This window comes from Hippichthys cyanospilos, chromosome 12 (assembly GCF_059441005.1).
Source record: "Hippichthys cyanospilos isolate Australia breed blue-spotted pipefish chromosome 12, RoL_Hcya_1.0, whole genome shotgun sequence".
Taxonomy (NCBI): Eukaryota; Metazoa; Chordata; class Actinopteri; order Syngnathiformes; family Syngnathidae; genus Hippichthys; species Hippichthys cyanospilos.
Genome location: NC_142380.1, coordinates 920016 through 944470, shown reverse-complemented (window position 1 = coordinate 944470; position 24455 = coordinate 920016). Strand labels below are relative to the sequence as shown.

Below are 24455 nucleotides of genomic sequence, written 5' to 3'. Positions count from 1 at the left end.
ACTTCAACGTTCCGGTCAAGCGTCCGCCTTTGTGGAATTTCCCGTGGTCGGCGAACGCCTCGCCAGCGTAACCGAATGCGCTTGAAGATGTTGTTTTTCCTTTTCCTCGCGACGCAGCTCGAGTTCATTTGCCCACCAACACGTTGCGTCCGCAGGTGGTGGTGGAGGGCGTGGCGGACGGTCTTAGCACGGGCCACATCGCCGTGGACGACATCCGCATTTTAGACACGCTCGATGGTGACCTCTGCAAAGGTTTGGACCCCAAGCGCCATTCGGAACACGCGGTCACAATGTGTTTCTTCCAATTAACTGCAGCTTTTTCTTCTTTAGATCCAGAAATTCCTGCATCTCCGCCAACGCAGATCATCATCCTTCGTACGTTTATACGTCCTTGTTATTATTAACGCCGATGTATGAGCAAAGAAGCAGCTTCATCATGAGTTTCTGAACGGCAGTGGAAAATTCAACCTATTTTGGTGATATGTTCAACGCCTGCTCAAAAAACACGAGCGGTTTTCCTCAGTATCTTAATATCTTTTGAACTCAAGCGTTGCCTTCGAGGACGATCTGAAGTTGTAGTTTCCTTCTTCAAAAATATTCTTCAAAATATTTTGAAACGTTTGGTTAAATCTACTGTCAGGTTTTAATCTTAGCGTTGCCTTCATGGGGAATCTGAAATCACGTTTGTGGTCATGTAGCCGATGAATGACAGCTCTATAAGTCAATCAACCGGGTGTTGCGTCAAGAACGGAACAAATCTACGTACCTAATACTTTAAAATGTCATTCAACGTTTCGCTAATTTATCGGTTCAACAGTTTGGTTTCAGTGTTGCCTTCAGGAAAAATCTGAAATCACAACTGAGTTACACATTACACATCGGTGATCGGTCAATACAAGTTTTGATTGGGGTGTTGCATTTATGAACCGTCTAACCCATTCTTAAATATTGCATCAAATTCGTCATCGAAATGTCTTTCCAGCATTTTGTTTCGCACGGTAACTTCCTTAAAAGTAGGAAACGACTTTTCGGTTACCGAGGTGTGTGCGTATCTATATTTAAATGTCTATCTCACACCCCCAGCGATGGACCCGCTCCCAGAGGACGGCGACGAGGAGGGCGGCGTGGGCGCGGCGGACAACATGCTGAAGACGCTGGACCCCATCCTCATCACCATCATCGCCATGTCGGCGCTGGGCGTGTTTGTGGGCGCCGTGTGCGGCGTGGTGCTTTACTGCGCCTGCTCCCACGCCACCATGGCCGACAGAAACCTCTCGGCGCTGGAGAACTACAACTTTGAGCTGGTGGACGGCGTCAAGCTGAAGAAGGACAAGATTAACGCGCACACTAACTACTCGGAGGCGTGAGGGGCGGGGCCCGGCGGCCGGTAGGAGGGGCCGAGGAAGGGTCGCCGAGGTCGGACTTCAGGTTGGGATTTTTTTTTTCTCAGGAGCGGCAGCGCAACAGACTGACCAGCGGGGGGCACTGTACAGCAAAAAATGATCTGTTTATTTGTTTGGGGGAAGGATGGGTTGTTGATTTTTTTTTTTCTCATGCTGGTGATGAGACCAAGTCACAAGTACGTGTGTGAGTATGTGTTCTAACAGTGCCTTTTTTCACACTGCTTTTAGTTTTTTGTTTTTGTTTTTTTTACACGCCATCACCGTCCAAGGTTTCTAAACGCACGCAACACGAGAACGCCTCAGCATTCGTTTGAAACCCGAACGCAACGTCCCAGCATTCGAGCGGAACATTAACGCCGTCTCATCATCAAGTTATAACGCGAACGCAAGATTTCAGCTTTTGAATATTTAGGAAGTCCAAGCATTCGTTCTAAGACGGCGGTGTCAAACGTACGGCTCGCGGGTCGGTTCTGGCCCGCAAACGGCTTTAATCCTGCCCACAAGATGATTTTTTAATGTAAAGTATAAAAAAAAGGCAGTTTTGTTTTTCAATACTTGAAAATTTTGAAATGTTTTATGATGAATAGTAATGTTAGTGTTTTATGATTCATTGTTTTACTGTGCATTATTCTTTTCCTTCGTTGATGCATTTCCAAACATTCCCTGCTTATTCTCACACCGGCCCAATCCGTGGAGACGAAAACGAATTGAAGTTCGCTTATGACGACAAAAGCCATTGGCAAGTCCCCTACACATCCCTTCACCGCCTGTGCAAGAGTAAATACACCCCGACCTTATCCATGTCATGAGAATTTGCATCGAGTCTGTCAAGTAAATAGCAACGCTTCATTTATTAGCTACGGCTTTTTAAAATAAAAATGTTGAGGTGGCCAAAATGTGTGTTTGGGAGCACACAGCCGGAAAATTCGCGTCAGTAGTAAATAATAACAATGCGACGATTGTTGTGAATGCCGGGTTCCCACGGTGACTGATTTGATAAAGAAAGGCTTGTTAGTGAGAGCGGTATATACTGCTCCCCTTTCTGTGATCTTGACATGGAAAAAAAAAAGTCACAATGCATCCAGTATTGTTCTGGAAGCAGTGCAAAGTGCGGAAGCTCGGCCAATTCGTCCCGCGGGCTGGAGTTTGGGGACCCCTTTTGTCAACTATTGATCTACCAAAGGCCCAATGTAAGCAGCTCAATTATTCCATTCAGAAGTGTTTTCTCTGGGAAAAAAAATCCTTTTTTTTTTTGGTCATAAATGGAGCCCAATGTCTCAGCATTCCCTTGACACATTAGACACAAAAGTCTAGGAAGTAATGTGAATATTGTCTGGCTCGTGTTATTTTTTGGGCCAAAATCGCAGTTTGTGTTAGAGTGTGTGTGTGTGCGCGCGCGTGTGTGTACATTAATGTGTGTGTGAGCGTTTGAGAGCATACACACGCACGTGTTCTATCATATTGTACATAGTTTTAATATATTTCTATGAGAATTGTTTTTCTACATGGGACAGTGCAGCAGTATCCTTTCGTTTATGTCATGTACACACACCACATTTGCGTGTCTTTTATTGTGGCGTGCGCGTGCGAACGTTGGCGCCTCCGACGCCCCCTTTTGTACAGGGTAACACCGGACCTTCCGAAAAGAGGGGCCGACACCTCAAGTGTTTTCTTCCGGTAGCGAAAAGTGAACGGCGTTAGAGCGAGGGACCGCCGTATTCCAAATATCTTGAAATACGTCGACAGCGCTCGGCGAATTTCGCGCAACGCTGGTGTTGCCTTCAAGGACAATCTGAAATCAAAGTACGATTCAGCGGTCATTTACTAGCTTTGTGATGTATATTTTTTTCTAGTTTCCCAAGAGTTGCGCAAATCAGAGATTGACTTTGCTCGAAAGTGGCAAATGATCCCAAATGATCATGATAACAAAATGGACGCCAGTGATCCGCTAAATGAGAAAGGATGCTGCAGCACTGCATGTGATGAAAGAAAACTTCTTGCACTGATATGTAAAATTGAAAAAATCTTATGTAATAAAACAAGACAGTGTTATATGTTGTTTTTTAATGAAAAAAAAAGAAGAATGCTTTCACACGAAGATGTAGAATTTTCCAAGGGAAAAACTTAAATGTCAAATCAGTGTTTTTGTAACTATCTCAATTTTTTTGGTCAAAATCTGCTTCTGTATTGTTGCTGTTTTCCACCCCGGGAAAATAAGACAAAAACACAAAAGACGGAAACGCAGCAACTCAGCCTTAAAAAAGTGTTATGTGGTTTAAAAAAAAAAAAATACAGTAGTTTGTTCTCTCTGATGGACATCCAGATTCATCGTGTCTGTGTTGTTGCAGATCATTTGAACTTAACGTTCCAAACAATTGGATCAATAAATGTTTGCATTGATTGTCACATCCTTTGGCAATTTGTTTTATTGCTTGATTGACAGGAGACTGTCTATGCTGAAATGTCTCTGGGACGTTTTGACAAATGTATTGGGACTCCGACGACCCTTACTGTAGTCTATACTTCACAGAGTTCACTTTTTGCAGGGTTTTGGTCCCCACGAAAAATGAAGACTGTATGTATATATATGTATATATATATGCAGTATATACTGTGTATATATATATATATATATATATATATATATATATATATATATATATATATATATATATATATATATATATATATATATATATATATATATATATATATATATATATATATATATATATATATATATATATATATATATATATATATATATATATATATATATATATATATATATATATATATATATCTGAAGTGTTCATGAGGTTGAGGGTGGGCTTTCCATCTTTATTGTGCACGCTATTGCGAAAACTAAACAAATGAATTCCCCTCCTCACAGCTGTTGTAAAGATGTTTAGCTGTTGAGGAAAGCAAGTGGCCTTACTCGGACACATTTTAGCTGGCTGTACATCTAGTTCTTTTTGCTGGATGAAAGAGTACATTGTTGCGAAACCAAAACCATTCTTTGGACTTTGCTGCAGTGTCGGAGCAAGGTAAGCGTCCCTCAACATTTGATGCACTTTCTTCGCGGTTAGGTTTGCTTTGTTGCCGTTGCGAGATCACAAAAGGAATGTGCGCAGTGTTTACAACACACTCCCCGCTACAGGACCCAAGGACCGAACCCGCCATTAATCAATTGCAGCCTCCACTCTTCCAAGTCTTTTCGTTCAACAGCACTTTATTCACCCGTAGAGTAATAACCAGTGTTGGGAGTAATGCATTATATAGAAAAGTAATGCAATGACTTTTTTCTGCAACACGGTATTACACAGGCATTACACACAAAATATTGAATAGCATTTTACTCGGAACGAATGTCAGTAACGCGCGTTAGATTGCATAATATATAGCAGCCAAACAAAACGCTCCTAAACCCTTGAAATATATAATACTGTATCATTGATAACATGAATGCAGTTCAATTGGTTGCCTTTAGATGGCGCCTGCGTATAAAACAGGCCATTCTTTGAAGATGCGCATTATAATCCGGTGGACTTTATGGTGCAGAAAATACAGAACATTTTTGACTAGATTTCCCCTAAGAAAACAGGATTGTTTTTATCTTGTTTTCAGATGGATTCCCGGCTAATCGTGCTAGCGTCCTCTTTAATATTTTTGTGCTTCAGCCAAGCACAGCCAGGTAAAACTCAACTCAAAGAAGGTGACACTATAATCACTTGCAATTGTTGTGACCAGAGTTGTCTTTGTTCAACTGCATTAAAAAAAATTGCTATGTTTGATTATACTATTTATCAGTAGGAAATGTTCCGACGTACCACAAGCCGCTTCCGATAATCTTTTTTTTTTTTTTTTTTCTTCAGAGCCAAGTGTTTGCATCATGGCTAACGCTCGTTTCTGCAGCGAGTGCATCCAACTGGACAAGTCGTGCGGATGGTGCTCCGATGAGGTCATTCGCTCGATTGAAACTCCCAACGAGAGTATCATACAAAACTTTGATGAGCTAGCGGGCAAAGCCAGTCGATCTACGAGTCATTCGCATGCGTAAAGCCGAAAGAAAAAAAAAAAAAACGGGCCGGTCGAAGGCCAAACAGAAGCTTTCAATAGCTTATCGGGCTTCGATTTTAAGGATCATGTAAAACCGGTACAACCGTATTGTCTTATCAGATGTTTGTGTCCGACGGTGAGCCCAAATCTGTTCGCTGCGACGACGTGGAGTCCCTGGTGGCCAGGGGGTGCAAAGCGCTCAATATTGAGAACCCCCGGGGCAGCACCAACATCGAAATGAACAGACCCTTCTCCAACCGCGATGCGGACGAGCGGGTCACGCAGATTCAGCCTCAGAAGCTCTCGCTCACCCTCAGATCCGGTAAAGTCTGTGGAAATGCCATCAATGAAAAGGCATTTCCTGTGTACCTACTTAGAAGTTTGTTGTTCCCGCAGGTGAGCCCCAGATGTTTGATCTGAAGTTCAAGCTAGCTGAAAACTACCCCTTGGACGTATACTATTTAGTGGACCAGGTGGAAGATCAGGAAAATGCCAAGAACCTGGGCGCAAACATCATTTCGCAACTGCACGGCATCACCTCGGACTACAGGATTGGTGAGCGAGATATTTTCATGATGCCTTTTCAGAACGGGAACTTTGGAGCAGGGGTTCTCAAACGCTTTGGAGTCGGGTTGGGTTCGATGAGGGTCATTTTCAAACTCCTGCAGAGATTACCAAGAAGCTAATCATTTGAAACGGGTGTGTTGAGAAGAGGAGAGGATACCGGCGCAAGCATAGTGTTGCTTGTGTCTCCCACAATTGTGGTTATGTTCTCTGTGCTCCCTGGGTTGTTAAGGCGTTTTTGTTGTTGTTCTTTTCTGCATTGTTGCTTTTTAATAGTCTTCTCGAGTTGTGGGCTTTTGTTCATGTGTTGAAGTTCACGTTTTTGTTCCCCTCCAGTGTCTCGTTTGTGTGATTGCGTCCACCCGTTTGCGTTCCACTGCTCCGTTGGTCGATCGGCTCCCTGTTCCAACTGTTTCTCGCCCGGGTGCTCCTTGCTATCTCGTCAGTGTGTTTAGTTTCCTGTTTCCTTTCCGTTCTTGATGAGCCGTTGATGAAGTCGTTGTCCTGTTTCTGTAGTGCTAGTCCCTGTGAGTTTCATTCCAGTTTTCCTTTGAGTGTCTTCAAGTGCTTCTAGAGTGATTCTTTTCTCCTGTTTTTTGTTTGTTTTCCCTTCACAAGAACTAGAAGTTGTCTCCTCCCGCAGGGTTCGGCTCATTTTCGGGAAAGGCAGTGGCGCCTGGCGGCAGCACCGCTTCGTCCGGTTCTCCGAGCCGCGCCAACTACAGGAACATCCTGCAGCTGACCAATAATGCCAACCGGTTCGCCCAGCTGCTCAGCCAGCAACAAATCTCTGAGAAACTGGACTCTCCCGAGGGAGGCTCGGACGCCGTCATGCAGGCGGTCGTGTGCGAGGAAGAGATCGGCTGGAGGAACGCCGTCCGTCTCCTTGTCATCGCAACGGATGCACAACTCCGTTTTGCCGGGGATGGAAAACTCCCCAATGACGGAAACTGTCACCTGGAGAACAACGTGTCCACCACGAGTCACGCCTATGTACGAACTTATTGACTAACTCCTACTCAGGGCTGGCTCGTAACGTTGAAGTACTTTCCACAGTGTTGGCACATCATATTGAACATGACTTTTATGGTACCGACCTTTCCAACCAGAAAGTAAAACTGTTCGTTTGCTCTTACCGTGCCGCGCCACCTTGCAGCTCGAGCGGCGGGCCGCACGACACGCAGCATCCGTCCATCATCCCTACCGCTAGTTCGAACGAGTAGAAATAAAACAAAAATAAATCATTAACTTGACAGGTGTCACGTGACAAGTTGGATCCAAACATTCTATCGTGGAGGACAAAGTGTGTTTTGAAAATAATGAAATTGAACAACCTTCTGAACGTAAAATGTGTTGAATTAACTTATATTTGCATGGATTTTTACAGGTTTGTTTGTTTTGATTGAAAATCTTGAGTACCCCCTGGATTTCCTTCAAGGAGCCCCAGGTGTACCGAGACCACCATTTAGACTATCTGCTAATATTATTTTTGTTTGTCAGGACCATCCCTCCATCGGTCAGCTGGTCCAGAAATTGAGGGAGCACAACGTCCAAATCATCTTTGCAGTCACCGAGGAATTGCAACCCATTTACAAGGTGCCAACTACCGAGAACACCCGTCTAGTTTTCCGAACAAGTCACACTTTTTTTTTTTTTGCACGTGTGCGTTCAGGAGCTGACAAATCAGATCCCCAAATCGGCCGTGAGCCTTCTGTCCAACTCCAGCAATGTCATCAAACACATGGTCGACACCTACAACGTAAGTGCAAATCTTCACTTTTCCCCTACGGCGCGATTCCTACGTTGCACTTTTTTCATTCACTTGCAGTCGATGTCATCCGAGCTGATTCTGGAAAACAGTCGGCTTCCCGAAGGAGTTTCAATCACCTACAGGTCCATCTGTAAGGATGGTGTGGAGGGCACCGGCGAGAACGGCAGGAAGTGCTCGGACATCTCCGTCGGCGATGAGGTAAGGTCGCCGTCTAAAAGACGTTCACGCGTTTCACCGTTCGTACAAGTGCGACTGGCGAGACGTGGCTTCGCGCCTTTGCGTGAATCTCTACAGGCAAATCTCTCCTTTGGATTCGGGGATCCGGATATGCAAATTAACATGATGTCAAGTTTAGTAAACCGAAGGAACGGATTACTAAATTGAGAATTCATTTTCGGGAAAAAAAAGTGTCTCATATTAAGGGAATTGCGGTAATTGCGGTTCAGAAATGCACTCATTTGAACTGTTCTAGAAGGACTAAAAGAAAGATCAATCTGGACGTCCTCTGTATCTACAAGTAATAAGAATGACTTTTTCTTCCAATGACATTGTAAGCACAAACATCATTGGCCCTAAGATTGATCCTTGAAGAACGCCCAAGGGAGACAGACTCTGACTTAAGTGCTATCAAGTGCACACATGATAATTATTATTTCATGCTTCTCAGGCGGCATTCAAGATCTCAATGGAGTCCCGGGGATGCCCATCGCACAGCAAGCAGGAGACCGTCAAGATCAAGCCGCTGGGCTTCACGGAAGAAGTGGAGGTGGTCCTCGACTTCATCTGCGATTGCGAGTGCTCGGCCCGGAGAGAGCCCAATAGCAACAAGTGCTCCAAAGGCAAGGGAACCTTCGAGTGTGGTGCTTGCAAGTGAGTTGCCGTCATTTTTGAGCCATTGATGAACAACTTTCTAGATCAAAGTGCGTCAAAACTTGTTTGGTGTCTGTATAAATACAGCAAATGAAAGGAAAAAACAATTGTTATTTTATATGAGCAGTTTTGTGAAAATAAAGTGGTCATTTAAAATACCAACAAAATGTCAAGAAAATAAAGTGCTATCTTACAATATTACACCAGACAGGCTTGCGTTACGCAAATATTTTTTCCTCAGTTGTAACATCGGTCAAGTTGGGCCTCTGTGCGGGTGCAGCACGGATATGGTTCGGATGGAGGATATGGACGCTCCCTGCCGCATAAGCAAAGGCGCAGACGTCTGCAGTAACAATGGCGACTGCGTGTGTGGAACCTGCGAGTGCAAAAAGAGATACGACCCCAGTGAAATGTACAGCGGACAGTTCTGCGAGTGCGACAACTTCAACTGTGACCGCTCCAACAACAAGCTCTGCGGAGGTAGGCGTGAGGAGTTGCCACGTCCACTTTGGCAAATTTCAAATTTCAATGAATTTCAATTCATCAAAACCTTGCACCCTTTTCAGTACTGCACAACTGTATTGACTTGTTCGTTCCCAAAGTTTTAAAACACTCATTTTGATCAGTTCGTAACAAGTATTTCTTTTAAAAGGCAGAGACTCACCAAAGAATTAAATGAAGGAAAAAGTCATGAAAAAAGCTTTCATTTTATGCATTCGTAGTTGGAAGAGCAGTTGCAAATCAATGTGCTATACTCAATGTGCTATATGTTTTTATTTCCATCATACACATTGCCCCAACTTCATTGGAATTGTGTTTATATTTTTCAAAAGCCATCCACTTGGAAGAATTTTGAAGTCTCACTTTTGACCTGTGGAGTAAGGCGGTTTTGCTGTCCGGTATGTGTGTGTTTTGTCAGGGCACGGTCGTTGCGAGTGTCGCGTGTGCGTATGCGACGCCAACTACACGGGCAGCGCATGCGACTGCCTCCTCGACACATCCGGGTGCATGGCCAATAACGGACGGATCTGCAACGGTCGAGGAATTTGTGAATGTGGTGTATGCAAATGCACTGATCCCAAGTACCAGGGACCCACCTGCGAGATCTGCCCCTCTTGCCCCGGAGTCTGCGCCGAGAACAAGTCAGTCTGGAGCCATACACTTAATAAAAAACGTTCTATTTATAGTTAGACTCTATAATAACAGTTATATCATATTATATAGCATTATATTAAATGCTTCAGAAGCTCGAGAAGAAGAACGAAACAGGTATGCTACAGAATGTGTTATGGACAACTTAAAGGAGTGGCACCAGTATTTCCTTTAAATTAACAGATTGTTTGGGTAAAATGAAGAAATATACCAACTGTAGTTGCTAACTTTTTATTTTTGTATTTAGGGAGTGCGTGCAATGTCGAGCATTCCGGACGGGAGAGAAGAAAGATACGTGCGAGCGGGACTGCAGCTACTTTGTGCTGACCATGGTGAAGAACGCCAAGATGCTTCCGCAGCCCACCGACGACAGCTTCTCCCTCAGGCACTGCAGGGAGAGAGACCAAGATGACAATTGGTTCTACTACACCGTCAACACCAAGACCAAGGAGATCTACGTTGCAGAGATGCAGGGTACAAGACATACAAACAAGCTTTTTCCAAACTGACAAACTTAACGTAAGACGCCAATCACGCCCGTCTCCCTCTCGAAACTCACACATGTATTGCATATTTTTGTCATGTGATGGCACCACGCTTAGGCTAGGGGGTGCTATATCCACGTTGGGAATCTGCGGGCCCCAGTTCGCCCTCCTCCAGCATTTTTTGTTGATATTTTAAAATATATGCATAGTTAAAATTCTCAGCCCCAGTGTATCACACAATCCCAGAAGAGAAAAATCAAGGCTTGCTTTTCGGCAACTTGCGACATGTCACCATATGAGGCCTTAGCCTGCATGCGTGGTGTGCGACCCTAATCCTGTTTGTGTGTGTTCCGTGTGCGTGCAGCTGGAGGCCTCACGCCCGCTGGCCTGGAGGCAGGATTCACGCGCAACGTGAAGGCACACGTCCCATCCCTCTCTTCTCCCTCCTACATCTTCATGTCAGGGATGACCAAATGGCTGAATCTCCTGTGTTTTTTCACAGCTTTCTTGATCCACGCTACTTTGTTTACATAGATAGCTCTTATAAACAGAGATCCCCTTGAAAAATTGAGAACAGAAGACTGAGGATGAAAAAATGTTTGGAAAAATGAGAAAATTTCCATCATGTAGTTCTGGGAGACTATAATCAAAGATGACATCATGACATTGCTCTATGCATGTCAAATATTTCCCTGTCTGAATTATTCAGGTGATAATGTGTATGTTTTTGATCATCATATTTGCATTTCTTCAATGTTATTCTTGTTTCTCATCATCCTTTGTGCAAACAGATGCTCTGTGAACCTCTAAAGCTCCATTCATCCGTTTTCAGCAAGCATAAATATCAAATATTCGTGCTGGTAGAGGGGCAAAGATTTCTATGCCCCCTCTACAAGACAAAGATTTCAGTGCCAGCGGATTATCAGTAAACACATTTTTATTGTGTATTGTCAGGTTCACCTGTTAAACATTTGTAAGGAATAATACACACAAAAAAAGGAGAAAAGACATTCTTTTATGGCTAAATTAAAATGTTCATCACTTAAATAAATGATTGATGAATTAAAAGTTGTATTCAATTTATTAAACAAATAATAAAAAAGATATTTAATGACAGTTGTCATTAATTCATGAAACGTTTAATTAGGTAAAGACACTTTATTGAATTATCGAATGGGACACTGATGTATTGAATTTTGGCACTTTCGGTCCTCCATATTTTGCATAGCACACCGACTGGCAATGTCGAATTTGCCTCTAGCAATATGGCGACCGCCCCGACGTATGGAAGCGGTGGTACTCGTACCCTCAGGTGTGCTAGTTGTATTGGCCGCTATGTGCCGCCATTTTCGCTGGGTGGGCGGGGCGTGTCGCTGAAGAAGAAGAGGCTTGTTCAGTTCAACAGGAGGGCACTTCATGAAAAAAAAAAAGCCAAGTTGTTCCCAGAAAAAAAAGAAGCAGCGTTTCTGTCGGGTTGTTCCACTAGCGGATGAAGACTTTATTCCGTATCTTGAGTGAATAATAGTAAGAAAACAACTTAAGAAATCCTCCAAAAGTGAAGTAGTGGTCCGAGTGGGAGAAGGAAACTAAGTCGAGCCTGGCATTTTTTTTAACCTAGCCGTCGCCCTATTTCATTTTGCTCTTTTTTTTTCGAACACGACCTTCTGGTGGAATAAATGTCATCGTGACTCAACTGGAAAAAAGTTGAAAAACAAGGTAAGTTTTTCTTCCCCTTAATTATTGACTGACTTTTGCACACTTTGTTCACCTTACGAAGTTGGCGTTGCCATTGTGAGACAAAAGATGGAATGCGTGTCTTCGGGCGAATCATTGCGACTGTGGCTTAACATTGAAAGAAAATGGATTTTTGTAAACACGTGAATGTCTTGTCTAACGTGGAAAATGTTTGTTGTGTTTGTTTAATCAGGATCTCGAAAGAATGTGTGAAAGTTTGAACAGAAAGTAGGCCACCGTGCCGAGCAAACAACTCGTATTTGTTAATAGAACAAACTGACGAAACACAGATTTGTCTTACACTTGCCCATGTTTTATTAACTTTTTTTTTACTTAATACAGTTTAATTGTAATCGGCTCTATTGCGTTTTCGTCGTATTATGCCGTTGTAAATTTGCGCATGCTGTTTAATTGTATTTTTTTTCTTCATTAAAGTGTGTAAAAAATATACGGGTACATAGCCTTAGATGGTTTTATTTATAATCTATGATGAAATAGTATTTTTAATGCTGGTGTCGAGTTGTAAAAAGTAAACTACTGTACAGTAAGTCTGGCTCGGTATTCTAATACAATTTTTGGATCTTAGGGGGCGATAATGAGTCAATCGTAGGTTAACGAGAAAAATTGCACTTGTCGGATGTTTACGCAATAAAAACAAGTTTGTAGTAATTGTTATGTTTTCAAGAAAAAAAACTGAAGCGCTAATAACAAAGCTTAGGCTTTCCTCCTTCGAAGCTTCTTCGGCCCCAATGATCATATAGCGGAAAAGAACAAATATTACTGTCCCGAGTAAACATTTGTATAGGAAATATTAATATTTTTGTGATTATAGAAACGTTCTTAGTCTTAACATGGCATTCTGATTAATAATGCTATTGTTTGTAGAAAATGAACTGTCAGAAATAATTGACAGTTGCTGTCACTATCACAACTGCTCAGGGTTCATCTCACAACCAATCAAGGCTCACTTGTTTTCTGAGTCATGTGACGTCCACATTCTGATCTGTGATTGCCATCTACATATATCCATGGATATTTTTAAGCCCTTTGAATAATTACTGTTTTTTTAACAATAATAAGTCTATGTTGTTGATTTTTTTCCCACTTTTTATTCCACCGCAGTGTGGTTGTGTTTTATCGTGTGTATAAAGTCCACTTGAGGTCTCGGCTCGCATTCTGGCGGTTAACCAAAGAGTTCTGGTCAGACTCGACCGCAGAGATCGTCCTCTTTTTGGACAAGTTTGGACTCGTCGTGCCAGCCTGCCTCACTGCTTCGCTCGCTTCCAGCTGAGGAATTGTAGCCTAAGGCTTTGGTTTTTTTCTGTGGAATTGTTCATGTCGTCTAGCAACGAATAGAAAATAAAAACTTTTGGAGTTAAGTCACTGCAAATGTGAAAAAATGGTCCCGTTGGAGACATGAGGGACAGTGAGTCACTTCCTTAACCACGCCATAGAAATGTTTTCCAGAGGCCACGGGTCATTCCGTCTTGCACAATCCAAGAGCGCGTCATTCTCCTTCCCCTCGCCTCGTTGTCATCTTTGCGTCATCGATGACCAAGTTTTTCAAAACTCTTGTAAAATGCAATGAAATCGCCAAAGTCGAATGCGAGGCGATCGAATTTTCAGTCGGGTTTACTGCATGTGTCGTTGTCATAAACAACTTATTGGTCACGTGTTCATTTTTTCCAGAACGCAATCTGTAATATGGATGTGCTTAAGATGGAATGTATGAGCTCATGCCTGAGAGGGGTCCGGGGGTTTGGGAGCTCCTCCATTTGACCCACTAAGCTTCACCGCTTTATTTGGATACAGAATAACCACGCAGCTCGTAAATTGGACAAATGCACGGCAAAAGGTGGCACTCCCAATACAAAAGTTTTTTTTTGTTAATTAGGTAGATTGTTTTGCTGTAATAAAAAAAAATCTTTCGTAAATTTCATATTTTCTTGTGTTATACGTTTGTTGCGCGTTAAGAGCAGTCAGTGAACGCCTCACCCGTTTAGTGTTGAATGCGCTCAAAGCAGTTGTTTGTCCTTTTCCTCGCGAAGCAGTTCCAGTTCATTTTACCATTAATGCCCAAAGGTGAGCGGCATCTTTGTGTTCCGCCAAGTTTTCCATCGTGTGTGTGTATATGCCAAAAGGCTGCAATTAATAAACGAGATAAATTGAAAACATTTTCGTGTTCTCTAACACTCTTAATTGAATCAGCTGGAGACATCATAAATTTGACATGATCCTCAAGGTGTAGTAAAAAAAACAATAACATAAAGCTTTTGATAGTCACGAGTTGATTGCAACCTGCCCTGACACAACTAACGATGCTCCGGCTTGTAGTCTGGAATGAGGATGTTTGACTGGTTTAGGGTGTGTTTTTGATGTGGGCAATAATTGTGGAGTCAGGGTGGAAGTGTTTGATGGGAGGGGGGGGGGGGTCCTCACCAAAAGACAAGGGGTGGTCCTAACAGATTGAAAATGGACTAGCTGTAACTGCAGTTTTCTGTCCGTCTGACCGGCTGGCAAAGCGAAAAGGGGGATGGGCGGATGTGTTTTGGAGACCACCACATAACCCCCCCCCCAAACTAACACCCAGCCCTGAAAAAAAAGCAGAGGAGGAAGCTGTAAATCAGCAAAAAATAACAGGAAGTATTGTGCAAAGATACAAGGTCACATTTGTCCTAGTAGTTTGTTGTTAAACGAACTACAGTAGATCGTACACTGCAAAAAGTGCCTGACAGAATACAAGTCAAAAATATTTTGAAAAATTGGGCAATTGTTCTTGTTGCAAGCCCAAAAAAATCTGCCAATAGATTAATAATTATATTAATAAGACTTTTTTTTCTCGCTAAGAAAACGTGATTCAATACTTTTTTTTTTTAACTAATGGTTTTAAGGGTGCAAAAACAAGTTGGAAATTCTTCTGGATAAATTCTTCAATATGTAGCTTAAGCATTTTTTTTTCACTTGAGAATATCCGTCCATCCATTTTCGAGAGCCGTTTACAAGAGTCGCAGGCTTGCTGGTGCCTCCTCCAGCTGACTTGGGCCACCCTGAATTGGTTACATTTAAGCAAATGCTACTAATATACTGTAAAATGTAAGCAATGTTTAACAGTTTTTCTACATTCAAGTACACTTTACCTAGAAGCATTTTCATAAATTGTTAATTGTAATATGTTTCTTAAAATTACAATTTCAAAACAACCTCACAAAAAATTGTACGTACATTAAAACAATGAGTACAATGCGGTAGATTTAAGCAAAGATAATTCTAATACGTAATTCAACTTAAAGGAAAACATAGGCGTCTTATGTAAATAATGTAAATTATCCACGGTTAATAGCGAAACAATGATCTATTTTCCAGGGCAAATGAGGAAATATCATCTTATTTTTTATAAAATTATGGTCATGGTGTAAGTAAGTTCTTGTTTGATGTCAAGGTGGTCACATGACCTATTGCAGCAGGATGTGTCTGGTAAGAGCAGATTATCAAGTGTGCAAGTATTTTTTTTCAAGATTCATGAATTTTATTGTCATATGCATAGTAACACTGCACAATAGAATTCTTATTGTGTTCACTCCCTCGAGCAGGCTTATATTCCACACGATTCAGAAAATAGTAAATTAGCCAATAGTAAGCAATTAAAGCCGTAATGGGTAATAAGGGCGGATACAATGAAGCATTATTGTAAGAATTAGTCACATTCTGAACCTATTATGGAGTAGATGGAGTTGAAGAAACTATAGACTTACAGTATGACGATGATACGGCAAAATATGATGTAGTTAGTGCATGAGGTGTGAGTTTGACAGAGGAGCATGTTCAACAAAATCCAGCCTTCTGTTTCTTGTTTTGGCACACAGCTGTTAGCCTAGCGCTCCACAGGGAGAGCAATTTTGTCCTGTCGCTCAGATGGCTGAGATTTGAGTCTGACCAAATATGGGCATTTGACACCCCCCCCCCCCCCTTTCTTCCCGTGGTCATTGCGGCGATCATTGTTTCCCTGATTTTTGTTTCGACCAGTGCCGGGAATAATGAAGTAGGTCTGAACACATAAATATATCTTACTATTTTTATCATGAAGCACCGCCACGGTGGTTTTGTTGAGCTGGCAGATGGTGTCAATAAACTCAAGCCTTGGTAGGCTTCCTCCTTTTTTGGTCATGTTGATACTCCATCGCTAATAAAGTATAATGAGTCATGCTTTACTTTGTCTGCTAAGTGGAGGTGTCCTTTTGTACACGTACTTTTTTACGTCTCAATACTTAAGTGTGAATTTCATTTTTTTCACCCCACGTTTTTTTTTTTTTTTAATATGTGAAACCTTATAATTTAACTGACAACACATTAAAAATGTATTTGATCATTTCTTCCCTAGATGGATCCCCGGCTAATTGTGCTAGCATCGATGTTAGCACTTCTGAGCCTTACCCGAGCGCAACAAGGTAAAACTCGGTAAAATTGTACTTCAGAAACAATAAGTGATGCTATAACCCCACACAGTAACAAGAATATATCACCAAGTTGCATTAAAAAAGGTCTGTTTTTAAACTCTCCCAGCTGCACGGCCATGTTCTAAGAGCATATGTTGTAAAGTTTGACATGACAGTGGAGTATTTATGAGTGCAAATGGTTCTCCCATACTCACTCACAGCTGCTTCTTGGATAAATGTTTTTTTTGTTTTTTTCAGAGTCAAGCGTGTGCATCAAGGCCAACGCTCAGTCGTGCGGTCAATGCATCCAAGTGGCCGAGTCATGTGGATGGTGCACGGATGAGGTCAGTTGTGTGATTAAAACAGTCGGGTCGGCGGACCAATATCATCCTTACTAAGAACTCAACCATGATCCAAAAACCATTTGAATTTAGTGTAGGTGTCAATTGTGTGTCATCGTACTCCATTGACATGAGTGGAAAATCACACGTTCGCTCAGAAAAGGCAAATGCCATTGACGTTGTCAAAAAGATATTTTGCCCCCCCACAAGCTCCAAATAACAGCTTCAGTGGGTGCTATCAGTTGTTGTTGTCTTAACATGCTAGTTAGCATGCGCAACGTCCTTGTACGTGTTTCTTCTTGCCATCCCGAGCGAGACAAATTCCAGCAGCTTGAGACTCCCCCTGCCATCCATTTCAAATCAGACCTGTGCTTGTTTGTTTGTTGTTTAGATTTTGCTCTTTGTCTTAACTTCCTACTTGCCATATTGCTCCGAGTACAAGTGGACCTCGCTTATAAGTAAACCGGGGGCCCACTGTATGAAGTCTGATGTCATCTGTGGGCTGTTCAGGACTTCCTCTCAATAGGCGAGCCCAAGTCTGCCCGCTGTGACGACCTGGAGTCTCTGAAGACCAGGAAATGCAACGTGGCCAAAATTGAGAATCCTCGCGGCAGCATTGTGATCAACAAGAATAAACCAGTTACCAATCGCAAGAAGGACGAGACTGAGAAGCCCAAGCCCGAGCAGATAACGCAGATCCAGCCTCAGAAACTCACCCTCACTCTCAGATCCGGTATGTCCATTTTCAGAATATTATATATATATCCTGTGGGCTGACTTTGTGCTAACCGGTGCTGCAGGCGAGCCGCAGACGTTCGACCTGAAGTTCAAGCGAGCTGAGGATTATCCCATAGACCTGTACTATTTGATGGACCTGTCCTTCTCCATGAAGGATGATCTGGACAATGTCAAGAACTTGGGCACGGACCTCATGAGGGAAATGCAGACCATCACCTCTGACTTCAGGATTGGTGAGGACAACGTTTTTACTCGTGATCTGTTGCCTCACAAGAGTCACGTGCGTGCCGGTGCCTATCCCAGCTGACTTGGGGCGGTAGTAAATGCGGTTTCTCCTCTGGCAGGGTTCGGCTCATTCGTGGAGAAGACGGTGATGCCCTACATCAGCACTACTCCGGCGCGTTACAAGAACCCGTGCACGGGAAACCAGAACTGCACCAGCCCCTTCAGCTACAAGAATGTCTTGAAGCTGACCAACAAGGGTGACCAGTTCAACCAGCTGGTCAGCCAGCAGCAGATCTCCGGAAATCTGGATTCTCCCGAGGGAGGCTTTGATGCCATCATGCAGGTGGCCGTGTGCGAGGAGCAGATTGGCTGGAGGAATGTCACGCGCCTTCTTGTCTTCTCTACGGATGCTGGATTCCATTTTGCCGGGGATGGGAAACTGGGCGGCATTGTGCTTCCTAATGATGGGAAATGTCACTTGGAGAACAACATGTACACCATGAGTCACTACTACGTAAGACATCACTTACTTGCCTTATTGAATAACCTGGAAAAAGCTCGAAAAATATCTGACACGTGGATCGTTCTTCCGCACGATTAATCCTATTGCTTTGTGTCAAATTGTTGTGCAAAAAGATCGTCAAAACATGTCCGCTTTCAATATGCCCCCCCCCCCCCTTAAAATGCCTAAAATACTGTATGTACAAGTAGATCTAGCCAAGCTCATACACTAATATTGTTTTTGTTTTATTTTCTGTCAGGACTACCCCTCCATTGCCCATTTAGTGCAGAAACTGAGCGACCACAACATCCAGACCATCTTTGCAGTCACTGAAGAATTTCAGCCTGTTTACAAGGTGACAACTAGCAACAACATGTACTGTATTTGTCACCTTCATTTGTGGTAACTCACCCAAGTCTTCTTTGTATACAGGAGCTCAAAAACCTGATTCCCAAATCAGCCGTGGGCACGCTGTCATCAAACTCAAGCAACGTCATCAAGCTCATTATCGACGCCTACAATGTGAGTGCACAAATTACTTGATTTTTAGGACGTTTAATTTGGATGATTTTATTTTACATTTCCAGTGATCCAGGAATCTTTTAGTCCACAGGAGTAGTAATATTTATTTTTTGATTATTTTGAGCGTGTAAGTTTACTTAAATTTAGTTTGGGGCCATGCCAAGTGCTTCCTGTGTGATGTCATTGCCAAAGTGCTAACGACATGCGAACAATGTGAACGCCTGTTGCGACAGCCCAAAGTGGTATGTTACATATGTGTTTTGATGTGAAAACGTATGTTAGCTGTCCATGTTTTAATCGGACATCTATGTAATCACTAAAGCAAGGGATGGACTTATACGCGCGTTTGGGGGGGGTCGACTTGTACCTTGAGAAATACGGTAGGGTTACATTATTAACGTCGTTTCTATTCTGTTTGTAATTTTTTTTTGTTCTGTTTGTGCAGTCTTTATCGTCTGAAGTTATTCTGGAAAACGGCAGGCTTCCAGAAGGCGTTTCCATCACCTACAAGTCCATCTGCAAGAACGGCGTGGAGGGCACCGGCGAGAACGGCAGAAAGTGCTCCAACATCTCCATCGGAGATGAGGTACGGTACATGGGAAATAAAAACAAAAACTTTAGTCAAACATTTTATTCAAAAAAAAATAAAAAATTCTTAATTGAAACACACACACATTTTGGCCACCTCAGCATTTCTACAGGAAAACGTTTCATCTTAAATGATATTTTTACTTCTGCAATGTTCACTTCAGGTGACGTTCAAGATCTCCATCGAGTCTGAGAAGTGCCCGTCGCACGGCAAACCGGAGAGCATCAAGATCAAACCGCTGGGTTTCACCGAGGAGGTGGAGGTTATCCTCAATTTCATCTGTGAGTGTCAGTGCTCCGCTCAGGGGGAGCTTAACAGCAACAAGTGCGACAGCGGCCACGGCACCTTTGAGTGTGGTGCCTGCAAGTAGGTTTATTTTTTTATTTATGTATTTGTTTTGAATGTGGAGTTTGTCTAATTATGGGTGGTCAAACTCGTCCCCCAAGATGTTGTGGGGAATGTGTTCCAAATCAACAAGCGGTTGGTGAAAATCTGCAATATAGTGAAGAGCAGTGATTTTCATTCTTTTTACGCTAAGTAGCACTTGGGAAAATACATGTGCCAAGTACCCGTGTCATGACCACCATGAAAATGCTGTTGTGTAAGAGACAAAAATAAGGCATAGGTTTTACTCCGAAAAGCAGCCGCCGTAACCTTACAGACCATTTGCTCATTAGCGATGTAGTTAAATAGGAAAAACTGAAAATTTGATGAATGATGTTTTAAAATTAATCGCTTCCTAACATTTGAATGCACATATACTGTTGATATAAACGTACTCCCCTGTATGCATAGCATCAAGTTTTTTACTTGACATTGGTTATGTGGATTCATAGGTATACCACTAGAGGGAACCAGCTATTTTTTACTCATACCTCTTTTAAAATCACAGACCGATGCTCCGTGACTTCCCGAAGAGCACGTGCCGCCAGGCATGTTGTCGCGCACTATGATACTACACAGAAGATGCGGAAATTCAATCCAGACTTGGCTGTCCGCTCGTAAAAAAAAAAAAGCTTAAAAAATGACCGCTATAAGTGGTTATTGCAAACTACAGACTGTAATCCCGGTAAATAATGCAATCGTACAAGAGTGACAGTGTAATATTCCGGTCATTTTGTTTTCGTCAGGTGCAACGAAGGTCGCATCGGGCGTCTGTGCGAGTGCAGCACGGACGAGGTTCGGACGGAGGATCTGGACGCCAACTGCCGCAAGGACAACGGCACGGACATCTGTAGCAACAATGGCGACTGCGTGTGTGGAACCTGCGAGTGCAAAAAGAGAGAGAACCCCGCTGAGGTCTACAGCGGAAAGTACTGCGAGTGCGACAACTTCAACTGTGACCGCTCCAACAACAAGCTCTGCGGAGGTTCGTGTGATTCTTTTCACGAGAGCCTTTTCAAGTCTTCAATTTCATCAGTTGTCTTAAGGCCTTGTCTGCACTCGTCTCAAACCGCATAATCCTCCCCTCATCGTTCGCAAACAACCTTCCTCCATAGCTCCATATTTGTTTGCAGAAACAGTCCTTCTCAAATAGGGGGACGCCAAGGCCCCCCTCGCTCGTAAGTTAGGAGGAGCGCATATGAGTTTTCGTTGATGATTTTTTTTCGCGCGTGTGTTGTCAGGTCACGGTCGTTGCGAGTGCCGCGTGTGCGTGTGCGATGAAAACTACACGGGCAGCGCTTGCGACTGCTCTCTGGACACGTCCACCTGCCTGGCCAAGAACGGGCAGATCTGCAACGGCCGGGGAACCTGCGAGTGCGGCGTCTGCAAATGCACCAACCCCAAGTTCCAGGGTCCCACCTGCGAGATCTGCCCCACCTGCCCCGGGGTCTGCGCTGAGCACAAGTCAGTACAAACCAAAGATAAAACGTCTTTTAGGAAATATTTCTTTCAACTGCAAAAGACTTATGTAGGGACTTAAAAAGTAACTTCATAAACGCAATACCCCTTCTCGTGAATATGCTGCATTGTTGATTTATTCTCGACCTCGGGATGTTTCTCATTTTTACTTTGAAAATTATGATGCTTCTCATAAGACTTTAGTCCTGTCAAGTTACAAATGATTTTTTGTAAAATTGACATTTCATCTTGTAATATTGTAACTTTTTCTCTTCTGTTTTTCTTATAATGACACATTTGTTTATGTCAAAAAACAAAAAATATCTCGTTTCCTTCTCATAAGAAGCAAACATCTTTGTGAACTTGCCGTTCTTGAATCTACACTTTGTACATCAGTGTCACACTTGCACTTATTTTCATATAGACTCGGTGAAATCTTTTTTTTGAAAAGAAAAAAAGAAGACTTAAAAATATAGCTCTCAACTCTCACTTATTTTCCTCAATTGACAATTCTTCAGGCACTGTTAGGTCCCGACTATTTTTCCACAACGGTCAAATGATGAATCCCGTTAAAGCAGAAAGCGTTAACTTTGCGGCGGGTGTGCGGTTAGGGAGTGCGTGCAGTGCCGAGCCTTCCAGGCCGGCGAGAAGAAGGACACGTGCGAGCGCGACTGCAGCGACTTCGTGCTGATCAAAGTGAAGGACCGCGAGAAGCTTCCCCAGCCCACCGACCAGAGCTTCCCCCTCACGCACTGCAAGGAAAGGGACGCCAACGACTGCTGGTTCTACTACACCTTCGCCATCAGGAACGACACCAAGGAGGTCTACGTCGTGGAGATGCTGGGTATGAGATCCGCCAAACCTTTTGGAGTGGCTTCCTGGAGCGCTTTTGAATTTCTTGGGCGTTGGCGGCGGCGCAATTTATTGATTTCCTTTTTGACCAGAATGCCCGGCGGGTCCCGACATCATCCCGATCGTGGCCGGAGTGGTCGCCGGTATCGTGTTGATCGGATTGGCCCTGCTGCTTATCCTCAAGCTGCTCATGATCATCCACGACCGCCGGGAGTTTGCCAAGTTTGAGAAGGAGAAGATGAACGCTAAGTGGGACACGGTTAGCCACTCGCCTTATTTGCCAATCACAAGCGTTATTCTCAGCATTTCACACGCTCTTTCGACGATACGTCTTTGCGAACTTGAATCTTGTAGCGTCTCATTTCTGTATTATTGCTGTTGTTTTTAATTTATTTATTTTATCACTGTATTCTTTTTCACACTTGGCTCAATACGAAATTTTACATGTTTGTTTTCTCCCCATAGGGTGAAAATCCCATTTACAAGAGTGCCGTAACCACAGTGGTCAATCCAAAATACGAAGGTAAATAACGGAGCCGTTGTCTTGTTCTCCGAGGAAACACTGTATGGAAAAAAAAAAAAAAATGGGGATTTGGGGGGTTTATCTTGTTTCCGTTCTTTTATTTTGCGCCATTATTGCTCTCATTTTACTATGCAGCAGTGTGTATAGTCTTGGTTATATAAAAAAAAAGAAAAGAAAAAAAACACTTTTTTATTTTGTATTGTTTTCACGAAAAGGCGTGGTACTGATCCAGGATTTTGTTTGTTTGTTTGTTTTACTTGGTACCTGATAGCTTAGCCCTGCCTTTTTTTTAATAAAGCCAAGCCATCAGTGTTTATATGGGATGTCAAGGCAGAAAAATTGTACAAATCGGCATGTTGTGCGTTATAGTATGTGGGCCCTTGTGTACAGTAAGTTGTGAATTCTATGGAAGGGGTATTACTGTTACATCAAAAAAAACAAAAGGATCACTGTCATGATGAAATGTGATAGGTTTCATGCTGTAAAACACGGGTGTCAAAATCAAGGCCCGGGGGCCAGATCCGGGCCGCCGCATCATTTTACGTGGCCCACAAAATGCTGATTTGACTTCAAGCTTCTGGATGAAATAGCACATTTGCAAATGGTCTAAAACTTTTCCAAATTTTGAGAGAAAAGAACCCCAAGCATTTTTTTCTCCCTTTTTTACTTCAATTTGGGCCGATTTTACAGAAGCGCGATTGTAAGTCTAACCCTGACCTGAACTTGACTTGTAACCACTGGACATGATAAAAGTCCCATATTGGACAAAAGAATGAAGCAATTGCTTCTGCTTGAGTTCACTGGCAGATCCCGATGCGTGACTTCTTTTAAATCTCACAAAGTTTAAACGCTTGCCCTCAATTTTTTTCTGGATTGTACTAGAGCAGCAATGTTGCATAGTAAGGAACTGATTTATAAGATGGAACGAAAAGGCCTCAGCGAGTCAACCGAAAGAAATTGTTGGATTTTGTTTTGCTGAAAGCAGAAGTCAAACTTTTCACAAAACTTATTCCATTATAGCATAACATTTAATTTTCAAATGTGATATTTAACTTGTTTTCCTGGTGTGACAGCGATACGTTTTGAATGAGTCTGTTTGAGTTCTGTGTAAAAAAAAAAAAAAAAGAAGCCATATTCATAGAACATGCAGGGTGCTTGATTAAATTGGAATGGATTAATTGATGGAAATGATCAGTCTAATCGTGAAAAAACTGTACAGAACTTGCTAGGACTTGCTTTTATTGTTTTGAAGCCAACTCAGGTGCTTATTCATTGCCAAAAAAACATGCCTTTTTTTTCTCCCCAAAATGCTTGACTGACTAGTCATGGAAAAAATCATTTTCAAACATATTTGTGCAGATAAAAAGGCTTCACTTGATTACATGTTTTTTTTTAACAAGAAAAAAAATATCCACAATTGCATTTGTTTATTTCAGAAATTATTTATTGAATAAAAACATTCGAAATTATCATTTTTGTTGTTCTTTTTCTAATGTACTTCATTTATATAATAGACTACGATTAAAAAAACATATATTAGTTTTTTTGTTATTTAATTTTATGACATGCAATTGATTTAACATTTCTCAACCTGAAAAGACCATCTGGCCAATTAAATCTTTTTTTTCATTGCCATAATTGTTATACTACTGTGTTTGTTCTGTGAAATAAAATGTTTCATGATTTTTTTTTAAATTAAAATGTGTTGTCATTGTCATTTAATGTTAGTGTTGGCAAAATGATGTAAAAAGAGTGCCCACCTGGGATGAATAAAAATTGATTGTATTTTATTTTGTATTCAACTAAAGCAAAAGTAACCACAATACCAAAAAGATTAATTCCAACAATTT

The 24455-nt window shown here is 42.3% G+C and overlaps 3 protein-coding genes across 3 annotated transcripts in view; all 3 read left to right on the top strand.

Moving 5' to 3' along the window:
* Positions 1-3809, top strand: part of LOC148414283 (neuropilin-1a-like) — a 32873-nt gene extending 29064 nt beyond the window's left edge. Inside the window, exons 16-18 of the mRNA XM_088429398.1 lie at positions 156-252; positions 331-375; positions 1084-3809. Of these exons, the coding sequence (XP_088285524.1) occupies positions 156-252; positions 331-375; positions 1084-1367 (426 nt within the window). The 3' untranslated portion in view covers positions 1368-3809. The remainder of the gene's footprint in view (positions 1-155; positions 253-330; positions 376-1083) is intronic.
* Positions 3810-4308: 499 nt separating this feature from the next.
* Positions 4309-11335, top strand: LOC148414282 (integrin beta-1-like). Its single transcript, XM_088429347.1, has 14 exons — positions 4309-4450; positions 5031-5097; positions 5279-5364; positions 5583-5784; positions 5859-6017; positions 6670-7019; positions 7527-7622; positions 7699-7785; positions 7855-7995; positions 8465-8667; positions 8909-9147; positions 9587-9809; positions 10067-10293; positions 10669-11335. Exons 2-14 carry the CDS (start codon positions 5031-5033, stop codon positions 10836-10838), a joined length of 2250 nt encoding a protein of 749 aa, XP_088285473.1. The 5' UTR covers positions 4309-4450; the 3' UTR covers positions 10839-11335.
* Positions 11336-11697: 362 nt separating this feature from the next.
* LOC148414281 (integrin beta-1-like) lies at positions 11698-24074 on the top strand. The gene is made up of 15 exons (XM_088429348.1): positions 11698-12020; positions 16417-16483; positions 16730-16815; positions 17323-17545; positions 17613-17783; positions 17895-18289; positions 18537-18632; positions 18710-18799; positions 19245-19385; positions 19552-19754; positions 20519-20757; positions 21014-21236; positions 21842-22074; positions 22175-22341; positions 22548-24074. Exons 2-15 carry the CDS (start codon positions 16417-16419, stop codon positions 22611-22613), a joined length of 2400 nt encoding a protein of 799 aa, XP_088285474.1. The 5' UTR covers positions 11698-12020; the 3' UTR covers positions 22614-24074.
* Positions 24075-24455: the final 381 nt, after the last annotated feature.

What these genes read in the sequence shown, in the direction of transcription:
- LOC148414282 (XM_088429347.1), top strand. Translation starts at nt 5,031, where the DNA reads ATGGATTCCCGGCTAATCGTGCTAGCGTCCTCTTTAATATTTTTGTGC. An exon ending in ACATCTCCGTCGGCGATGAG is followed by an intron (nt 7,996 to 8,464) that starts GTAAGGTCGCCG and finishes CATGCTTCTCAG; the next exon opens with GCGGCATTCAAGATCTCAAT. An exon ending in TTCGAGTGTGGTGCTTGCAA is followed by an intron (nt 8,668 to 8,908) that starts GTGAGTTGCCGT and finishes TTTTTTCCTCAG; the next exon opens with TTGTAACATCGGTCAAGTTG.
- LOC148414281 (XM_088429348.1), top strand. Translation starts at nt 16,417, where the DNA reads ATGGATCCCCGGCTAATTGTGCTAGCATCGATGTTAGCACTTCTGAGC. An exon ending in AATTTCAGCCTGTTTACAAG is followed by an intron (nt 18,633 to 18,709) that starts GTGACAACTAGC and finishes CTTTGTATACAG; the next exon opens with GAGCTCAAAAACCTGATTCC. An exon ending in CTACGTCGTGGAGATGCTGG is followed by an intron (nt 22,075 to 22,174) that starts GTATGAGATCCG and finishes CTTTTTGACCAG; the next exon opens with AATGCCCGGCGGGTCCCGAC.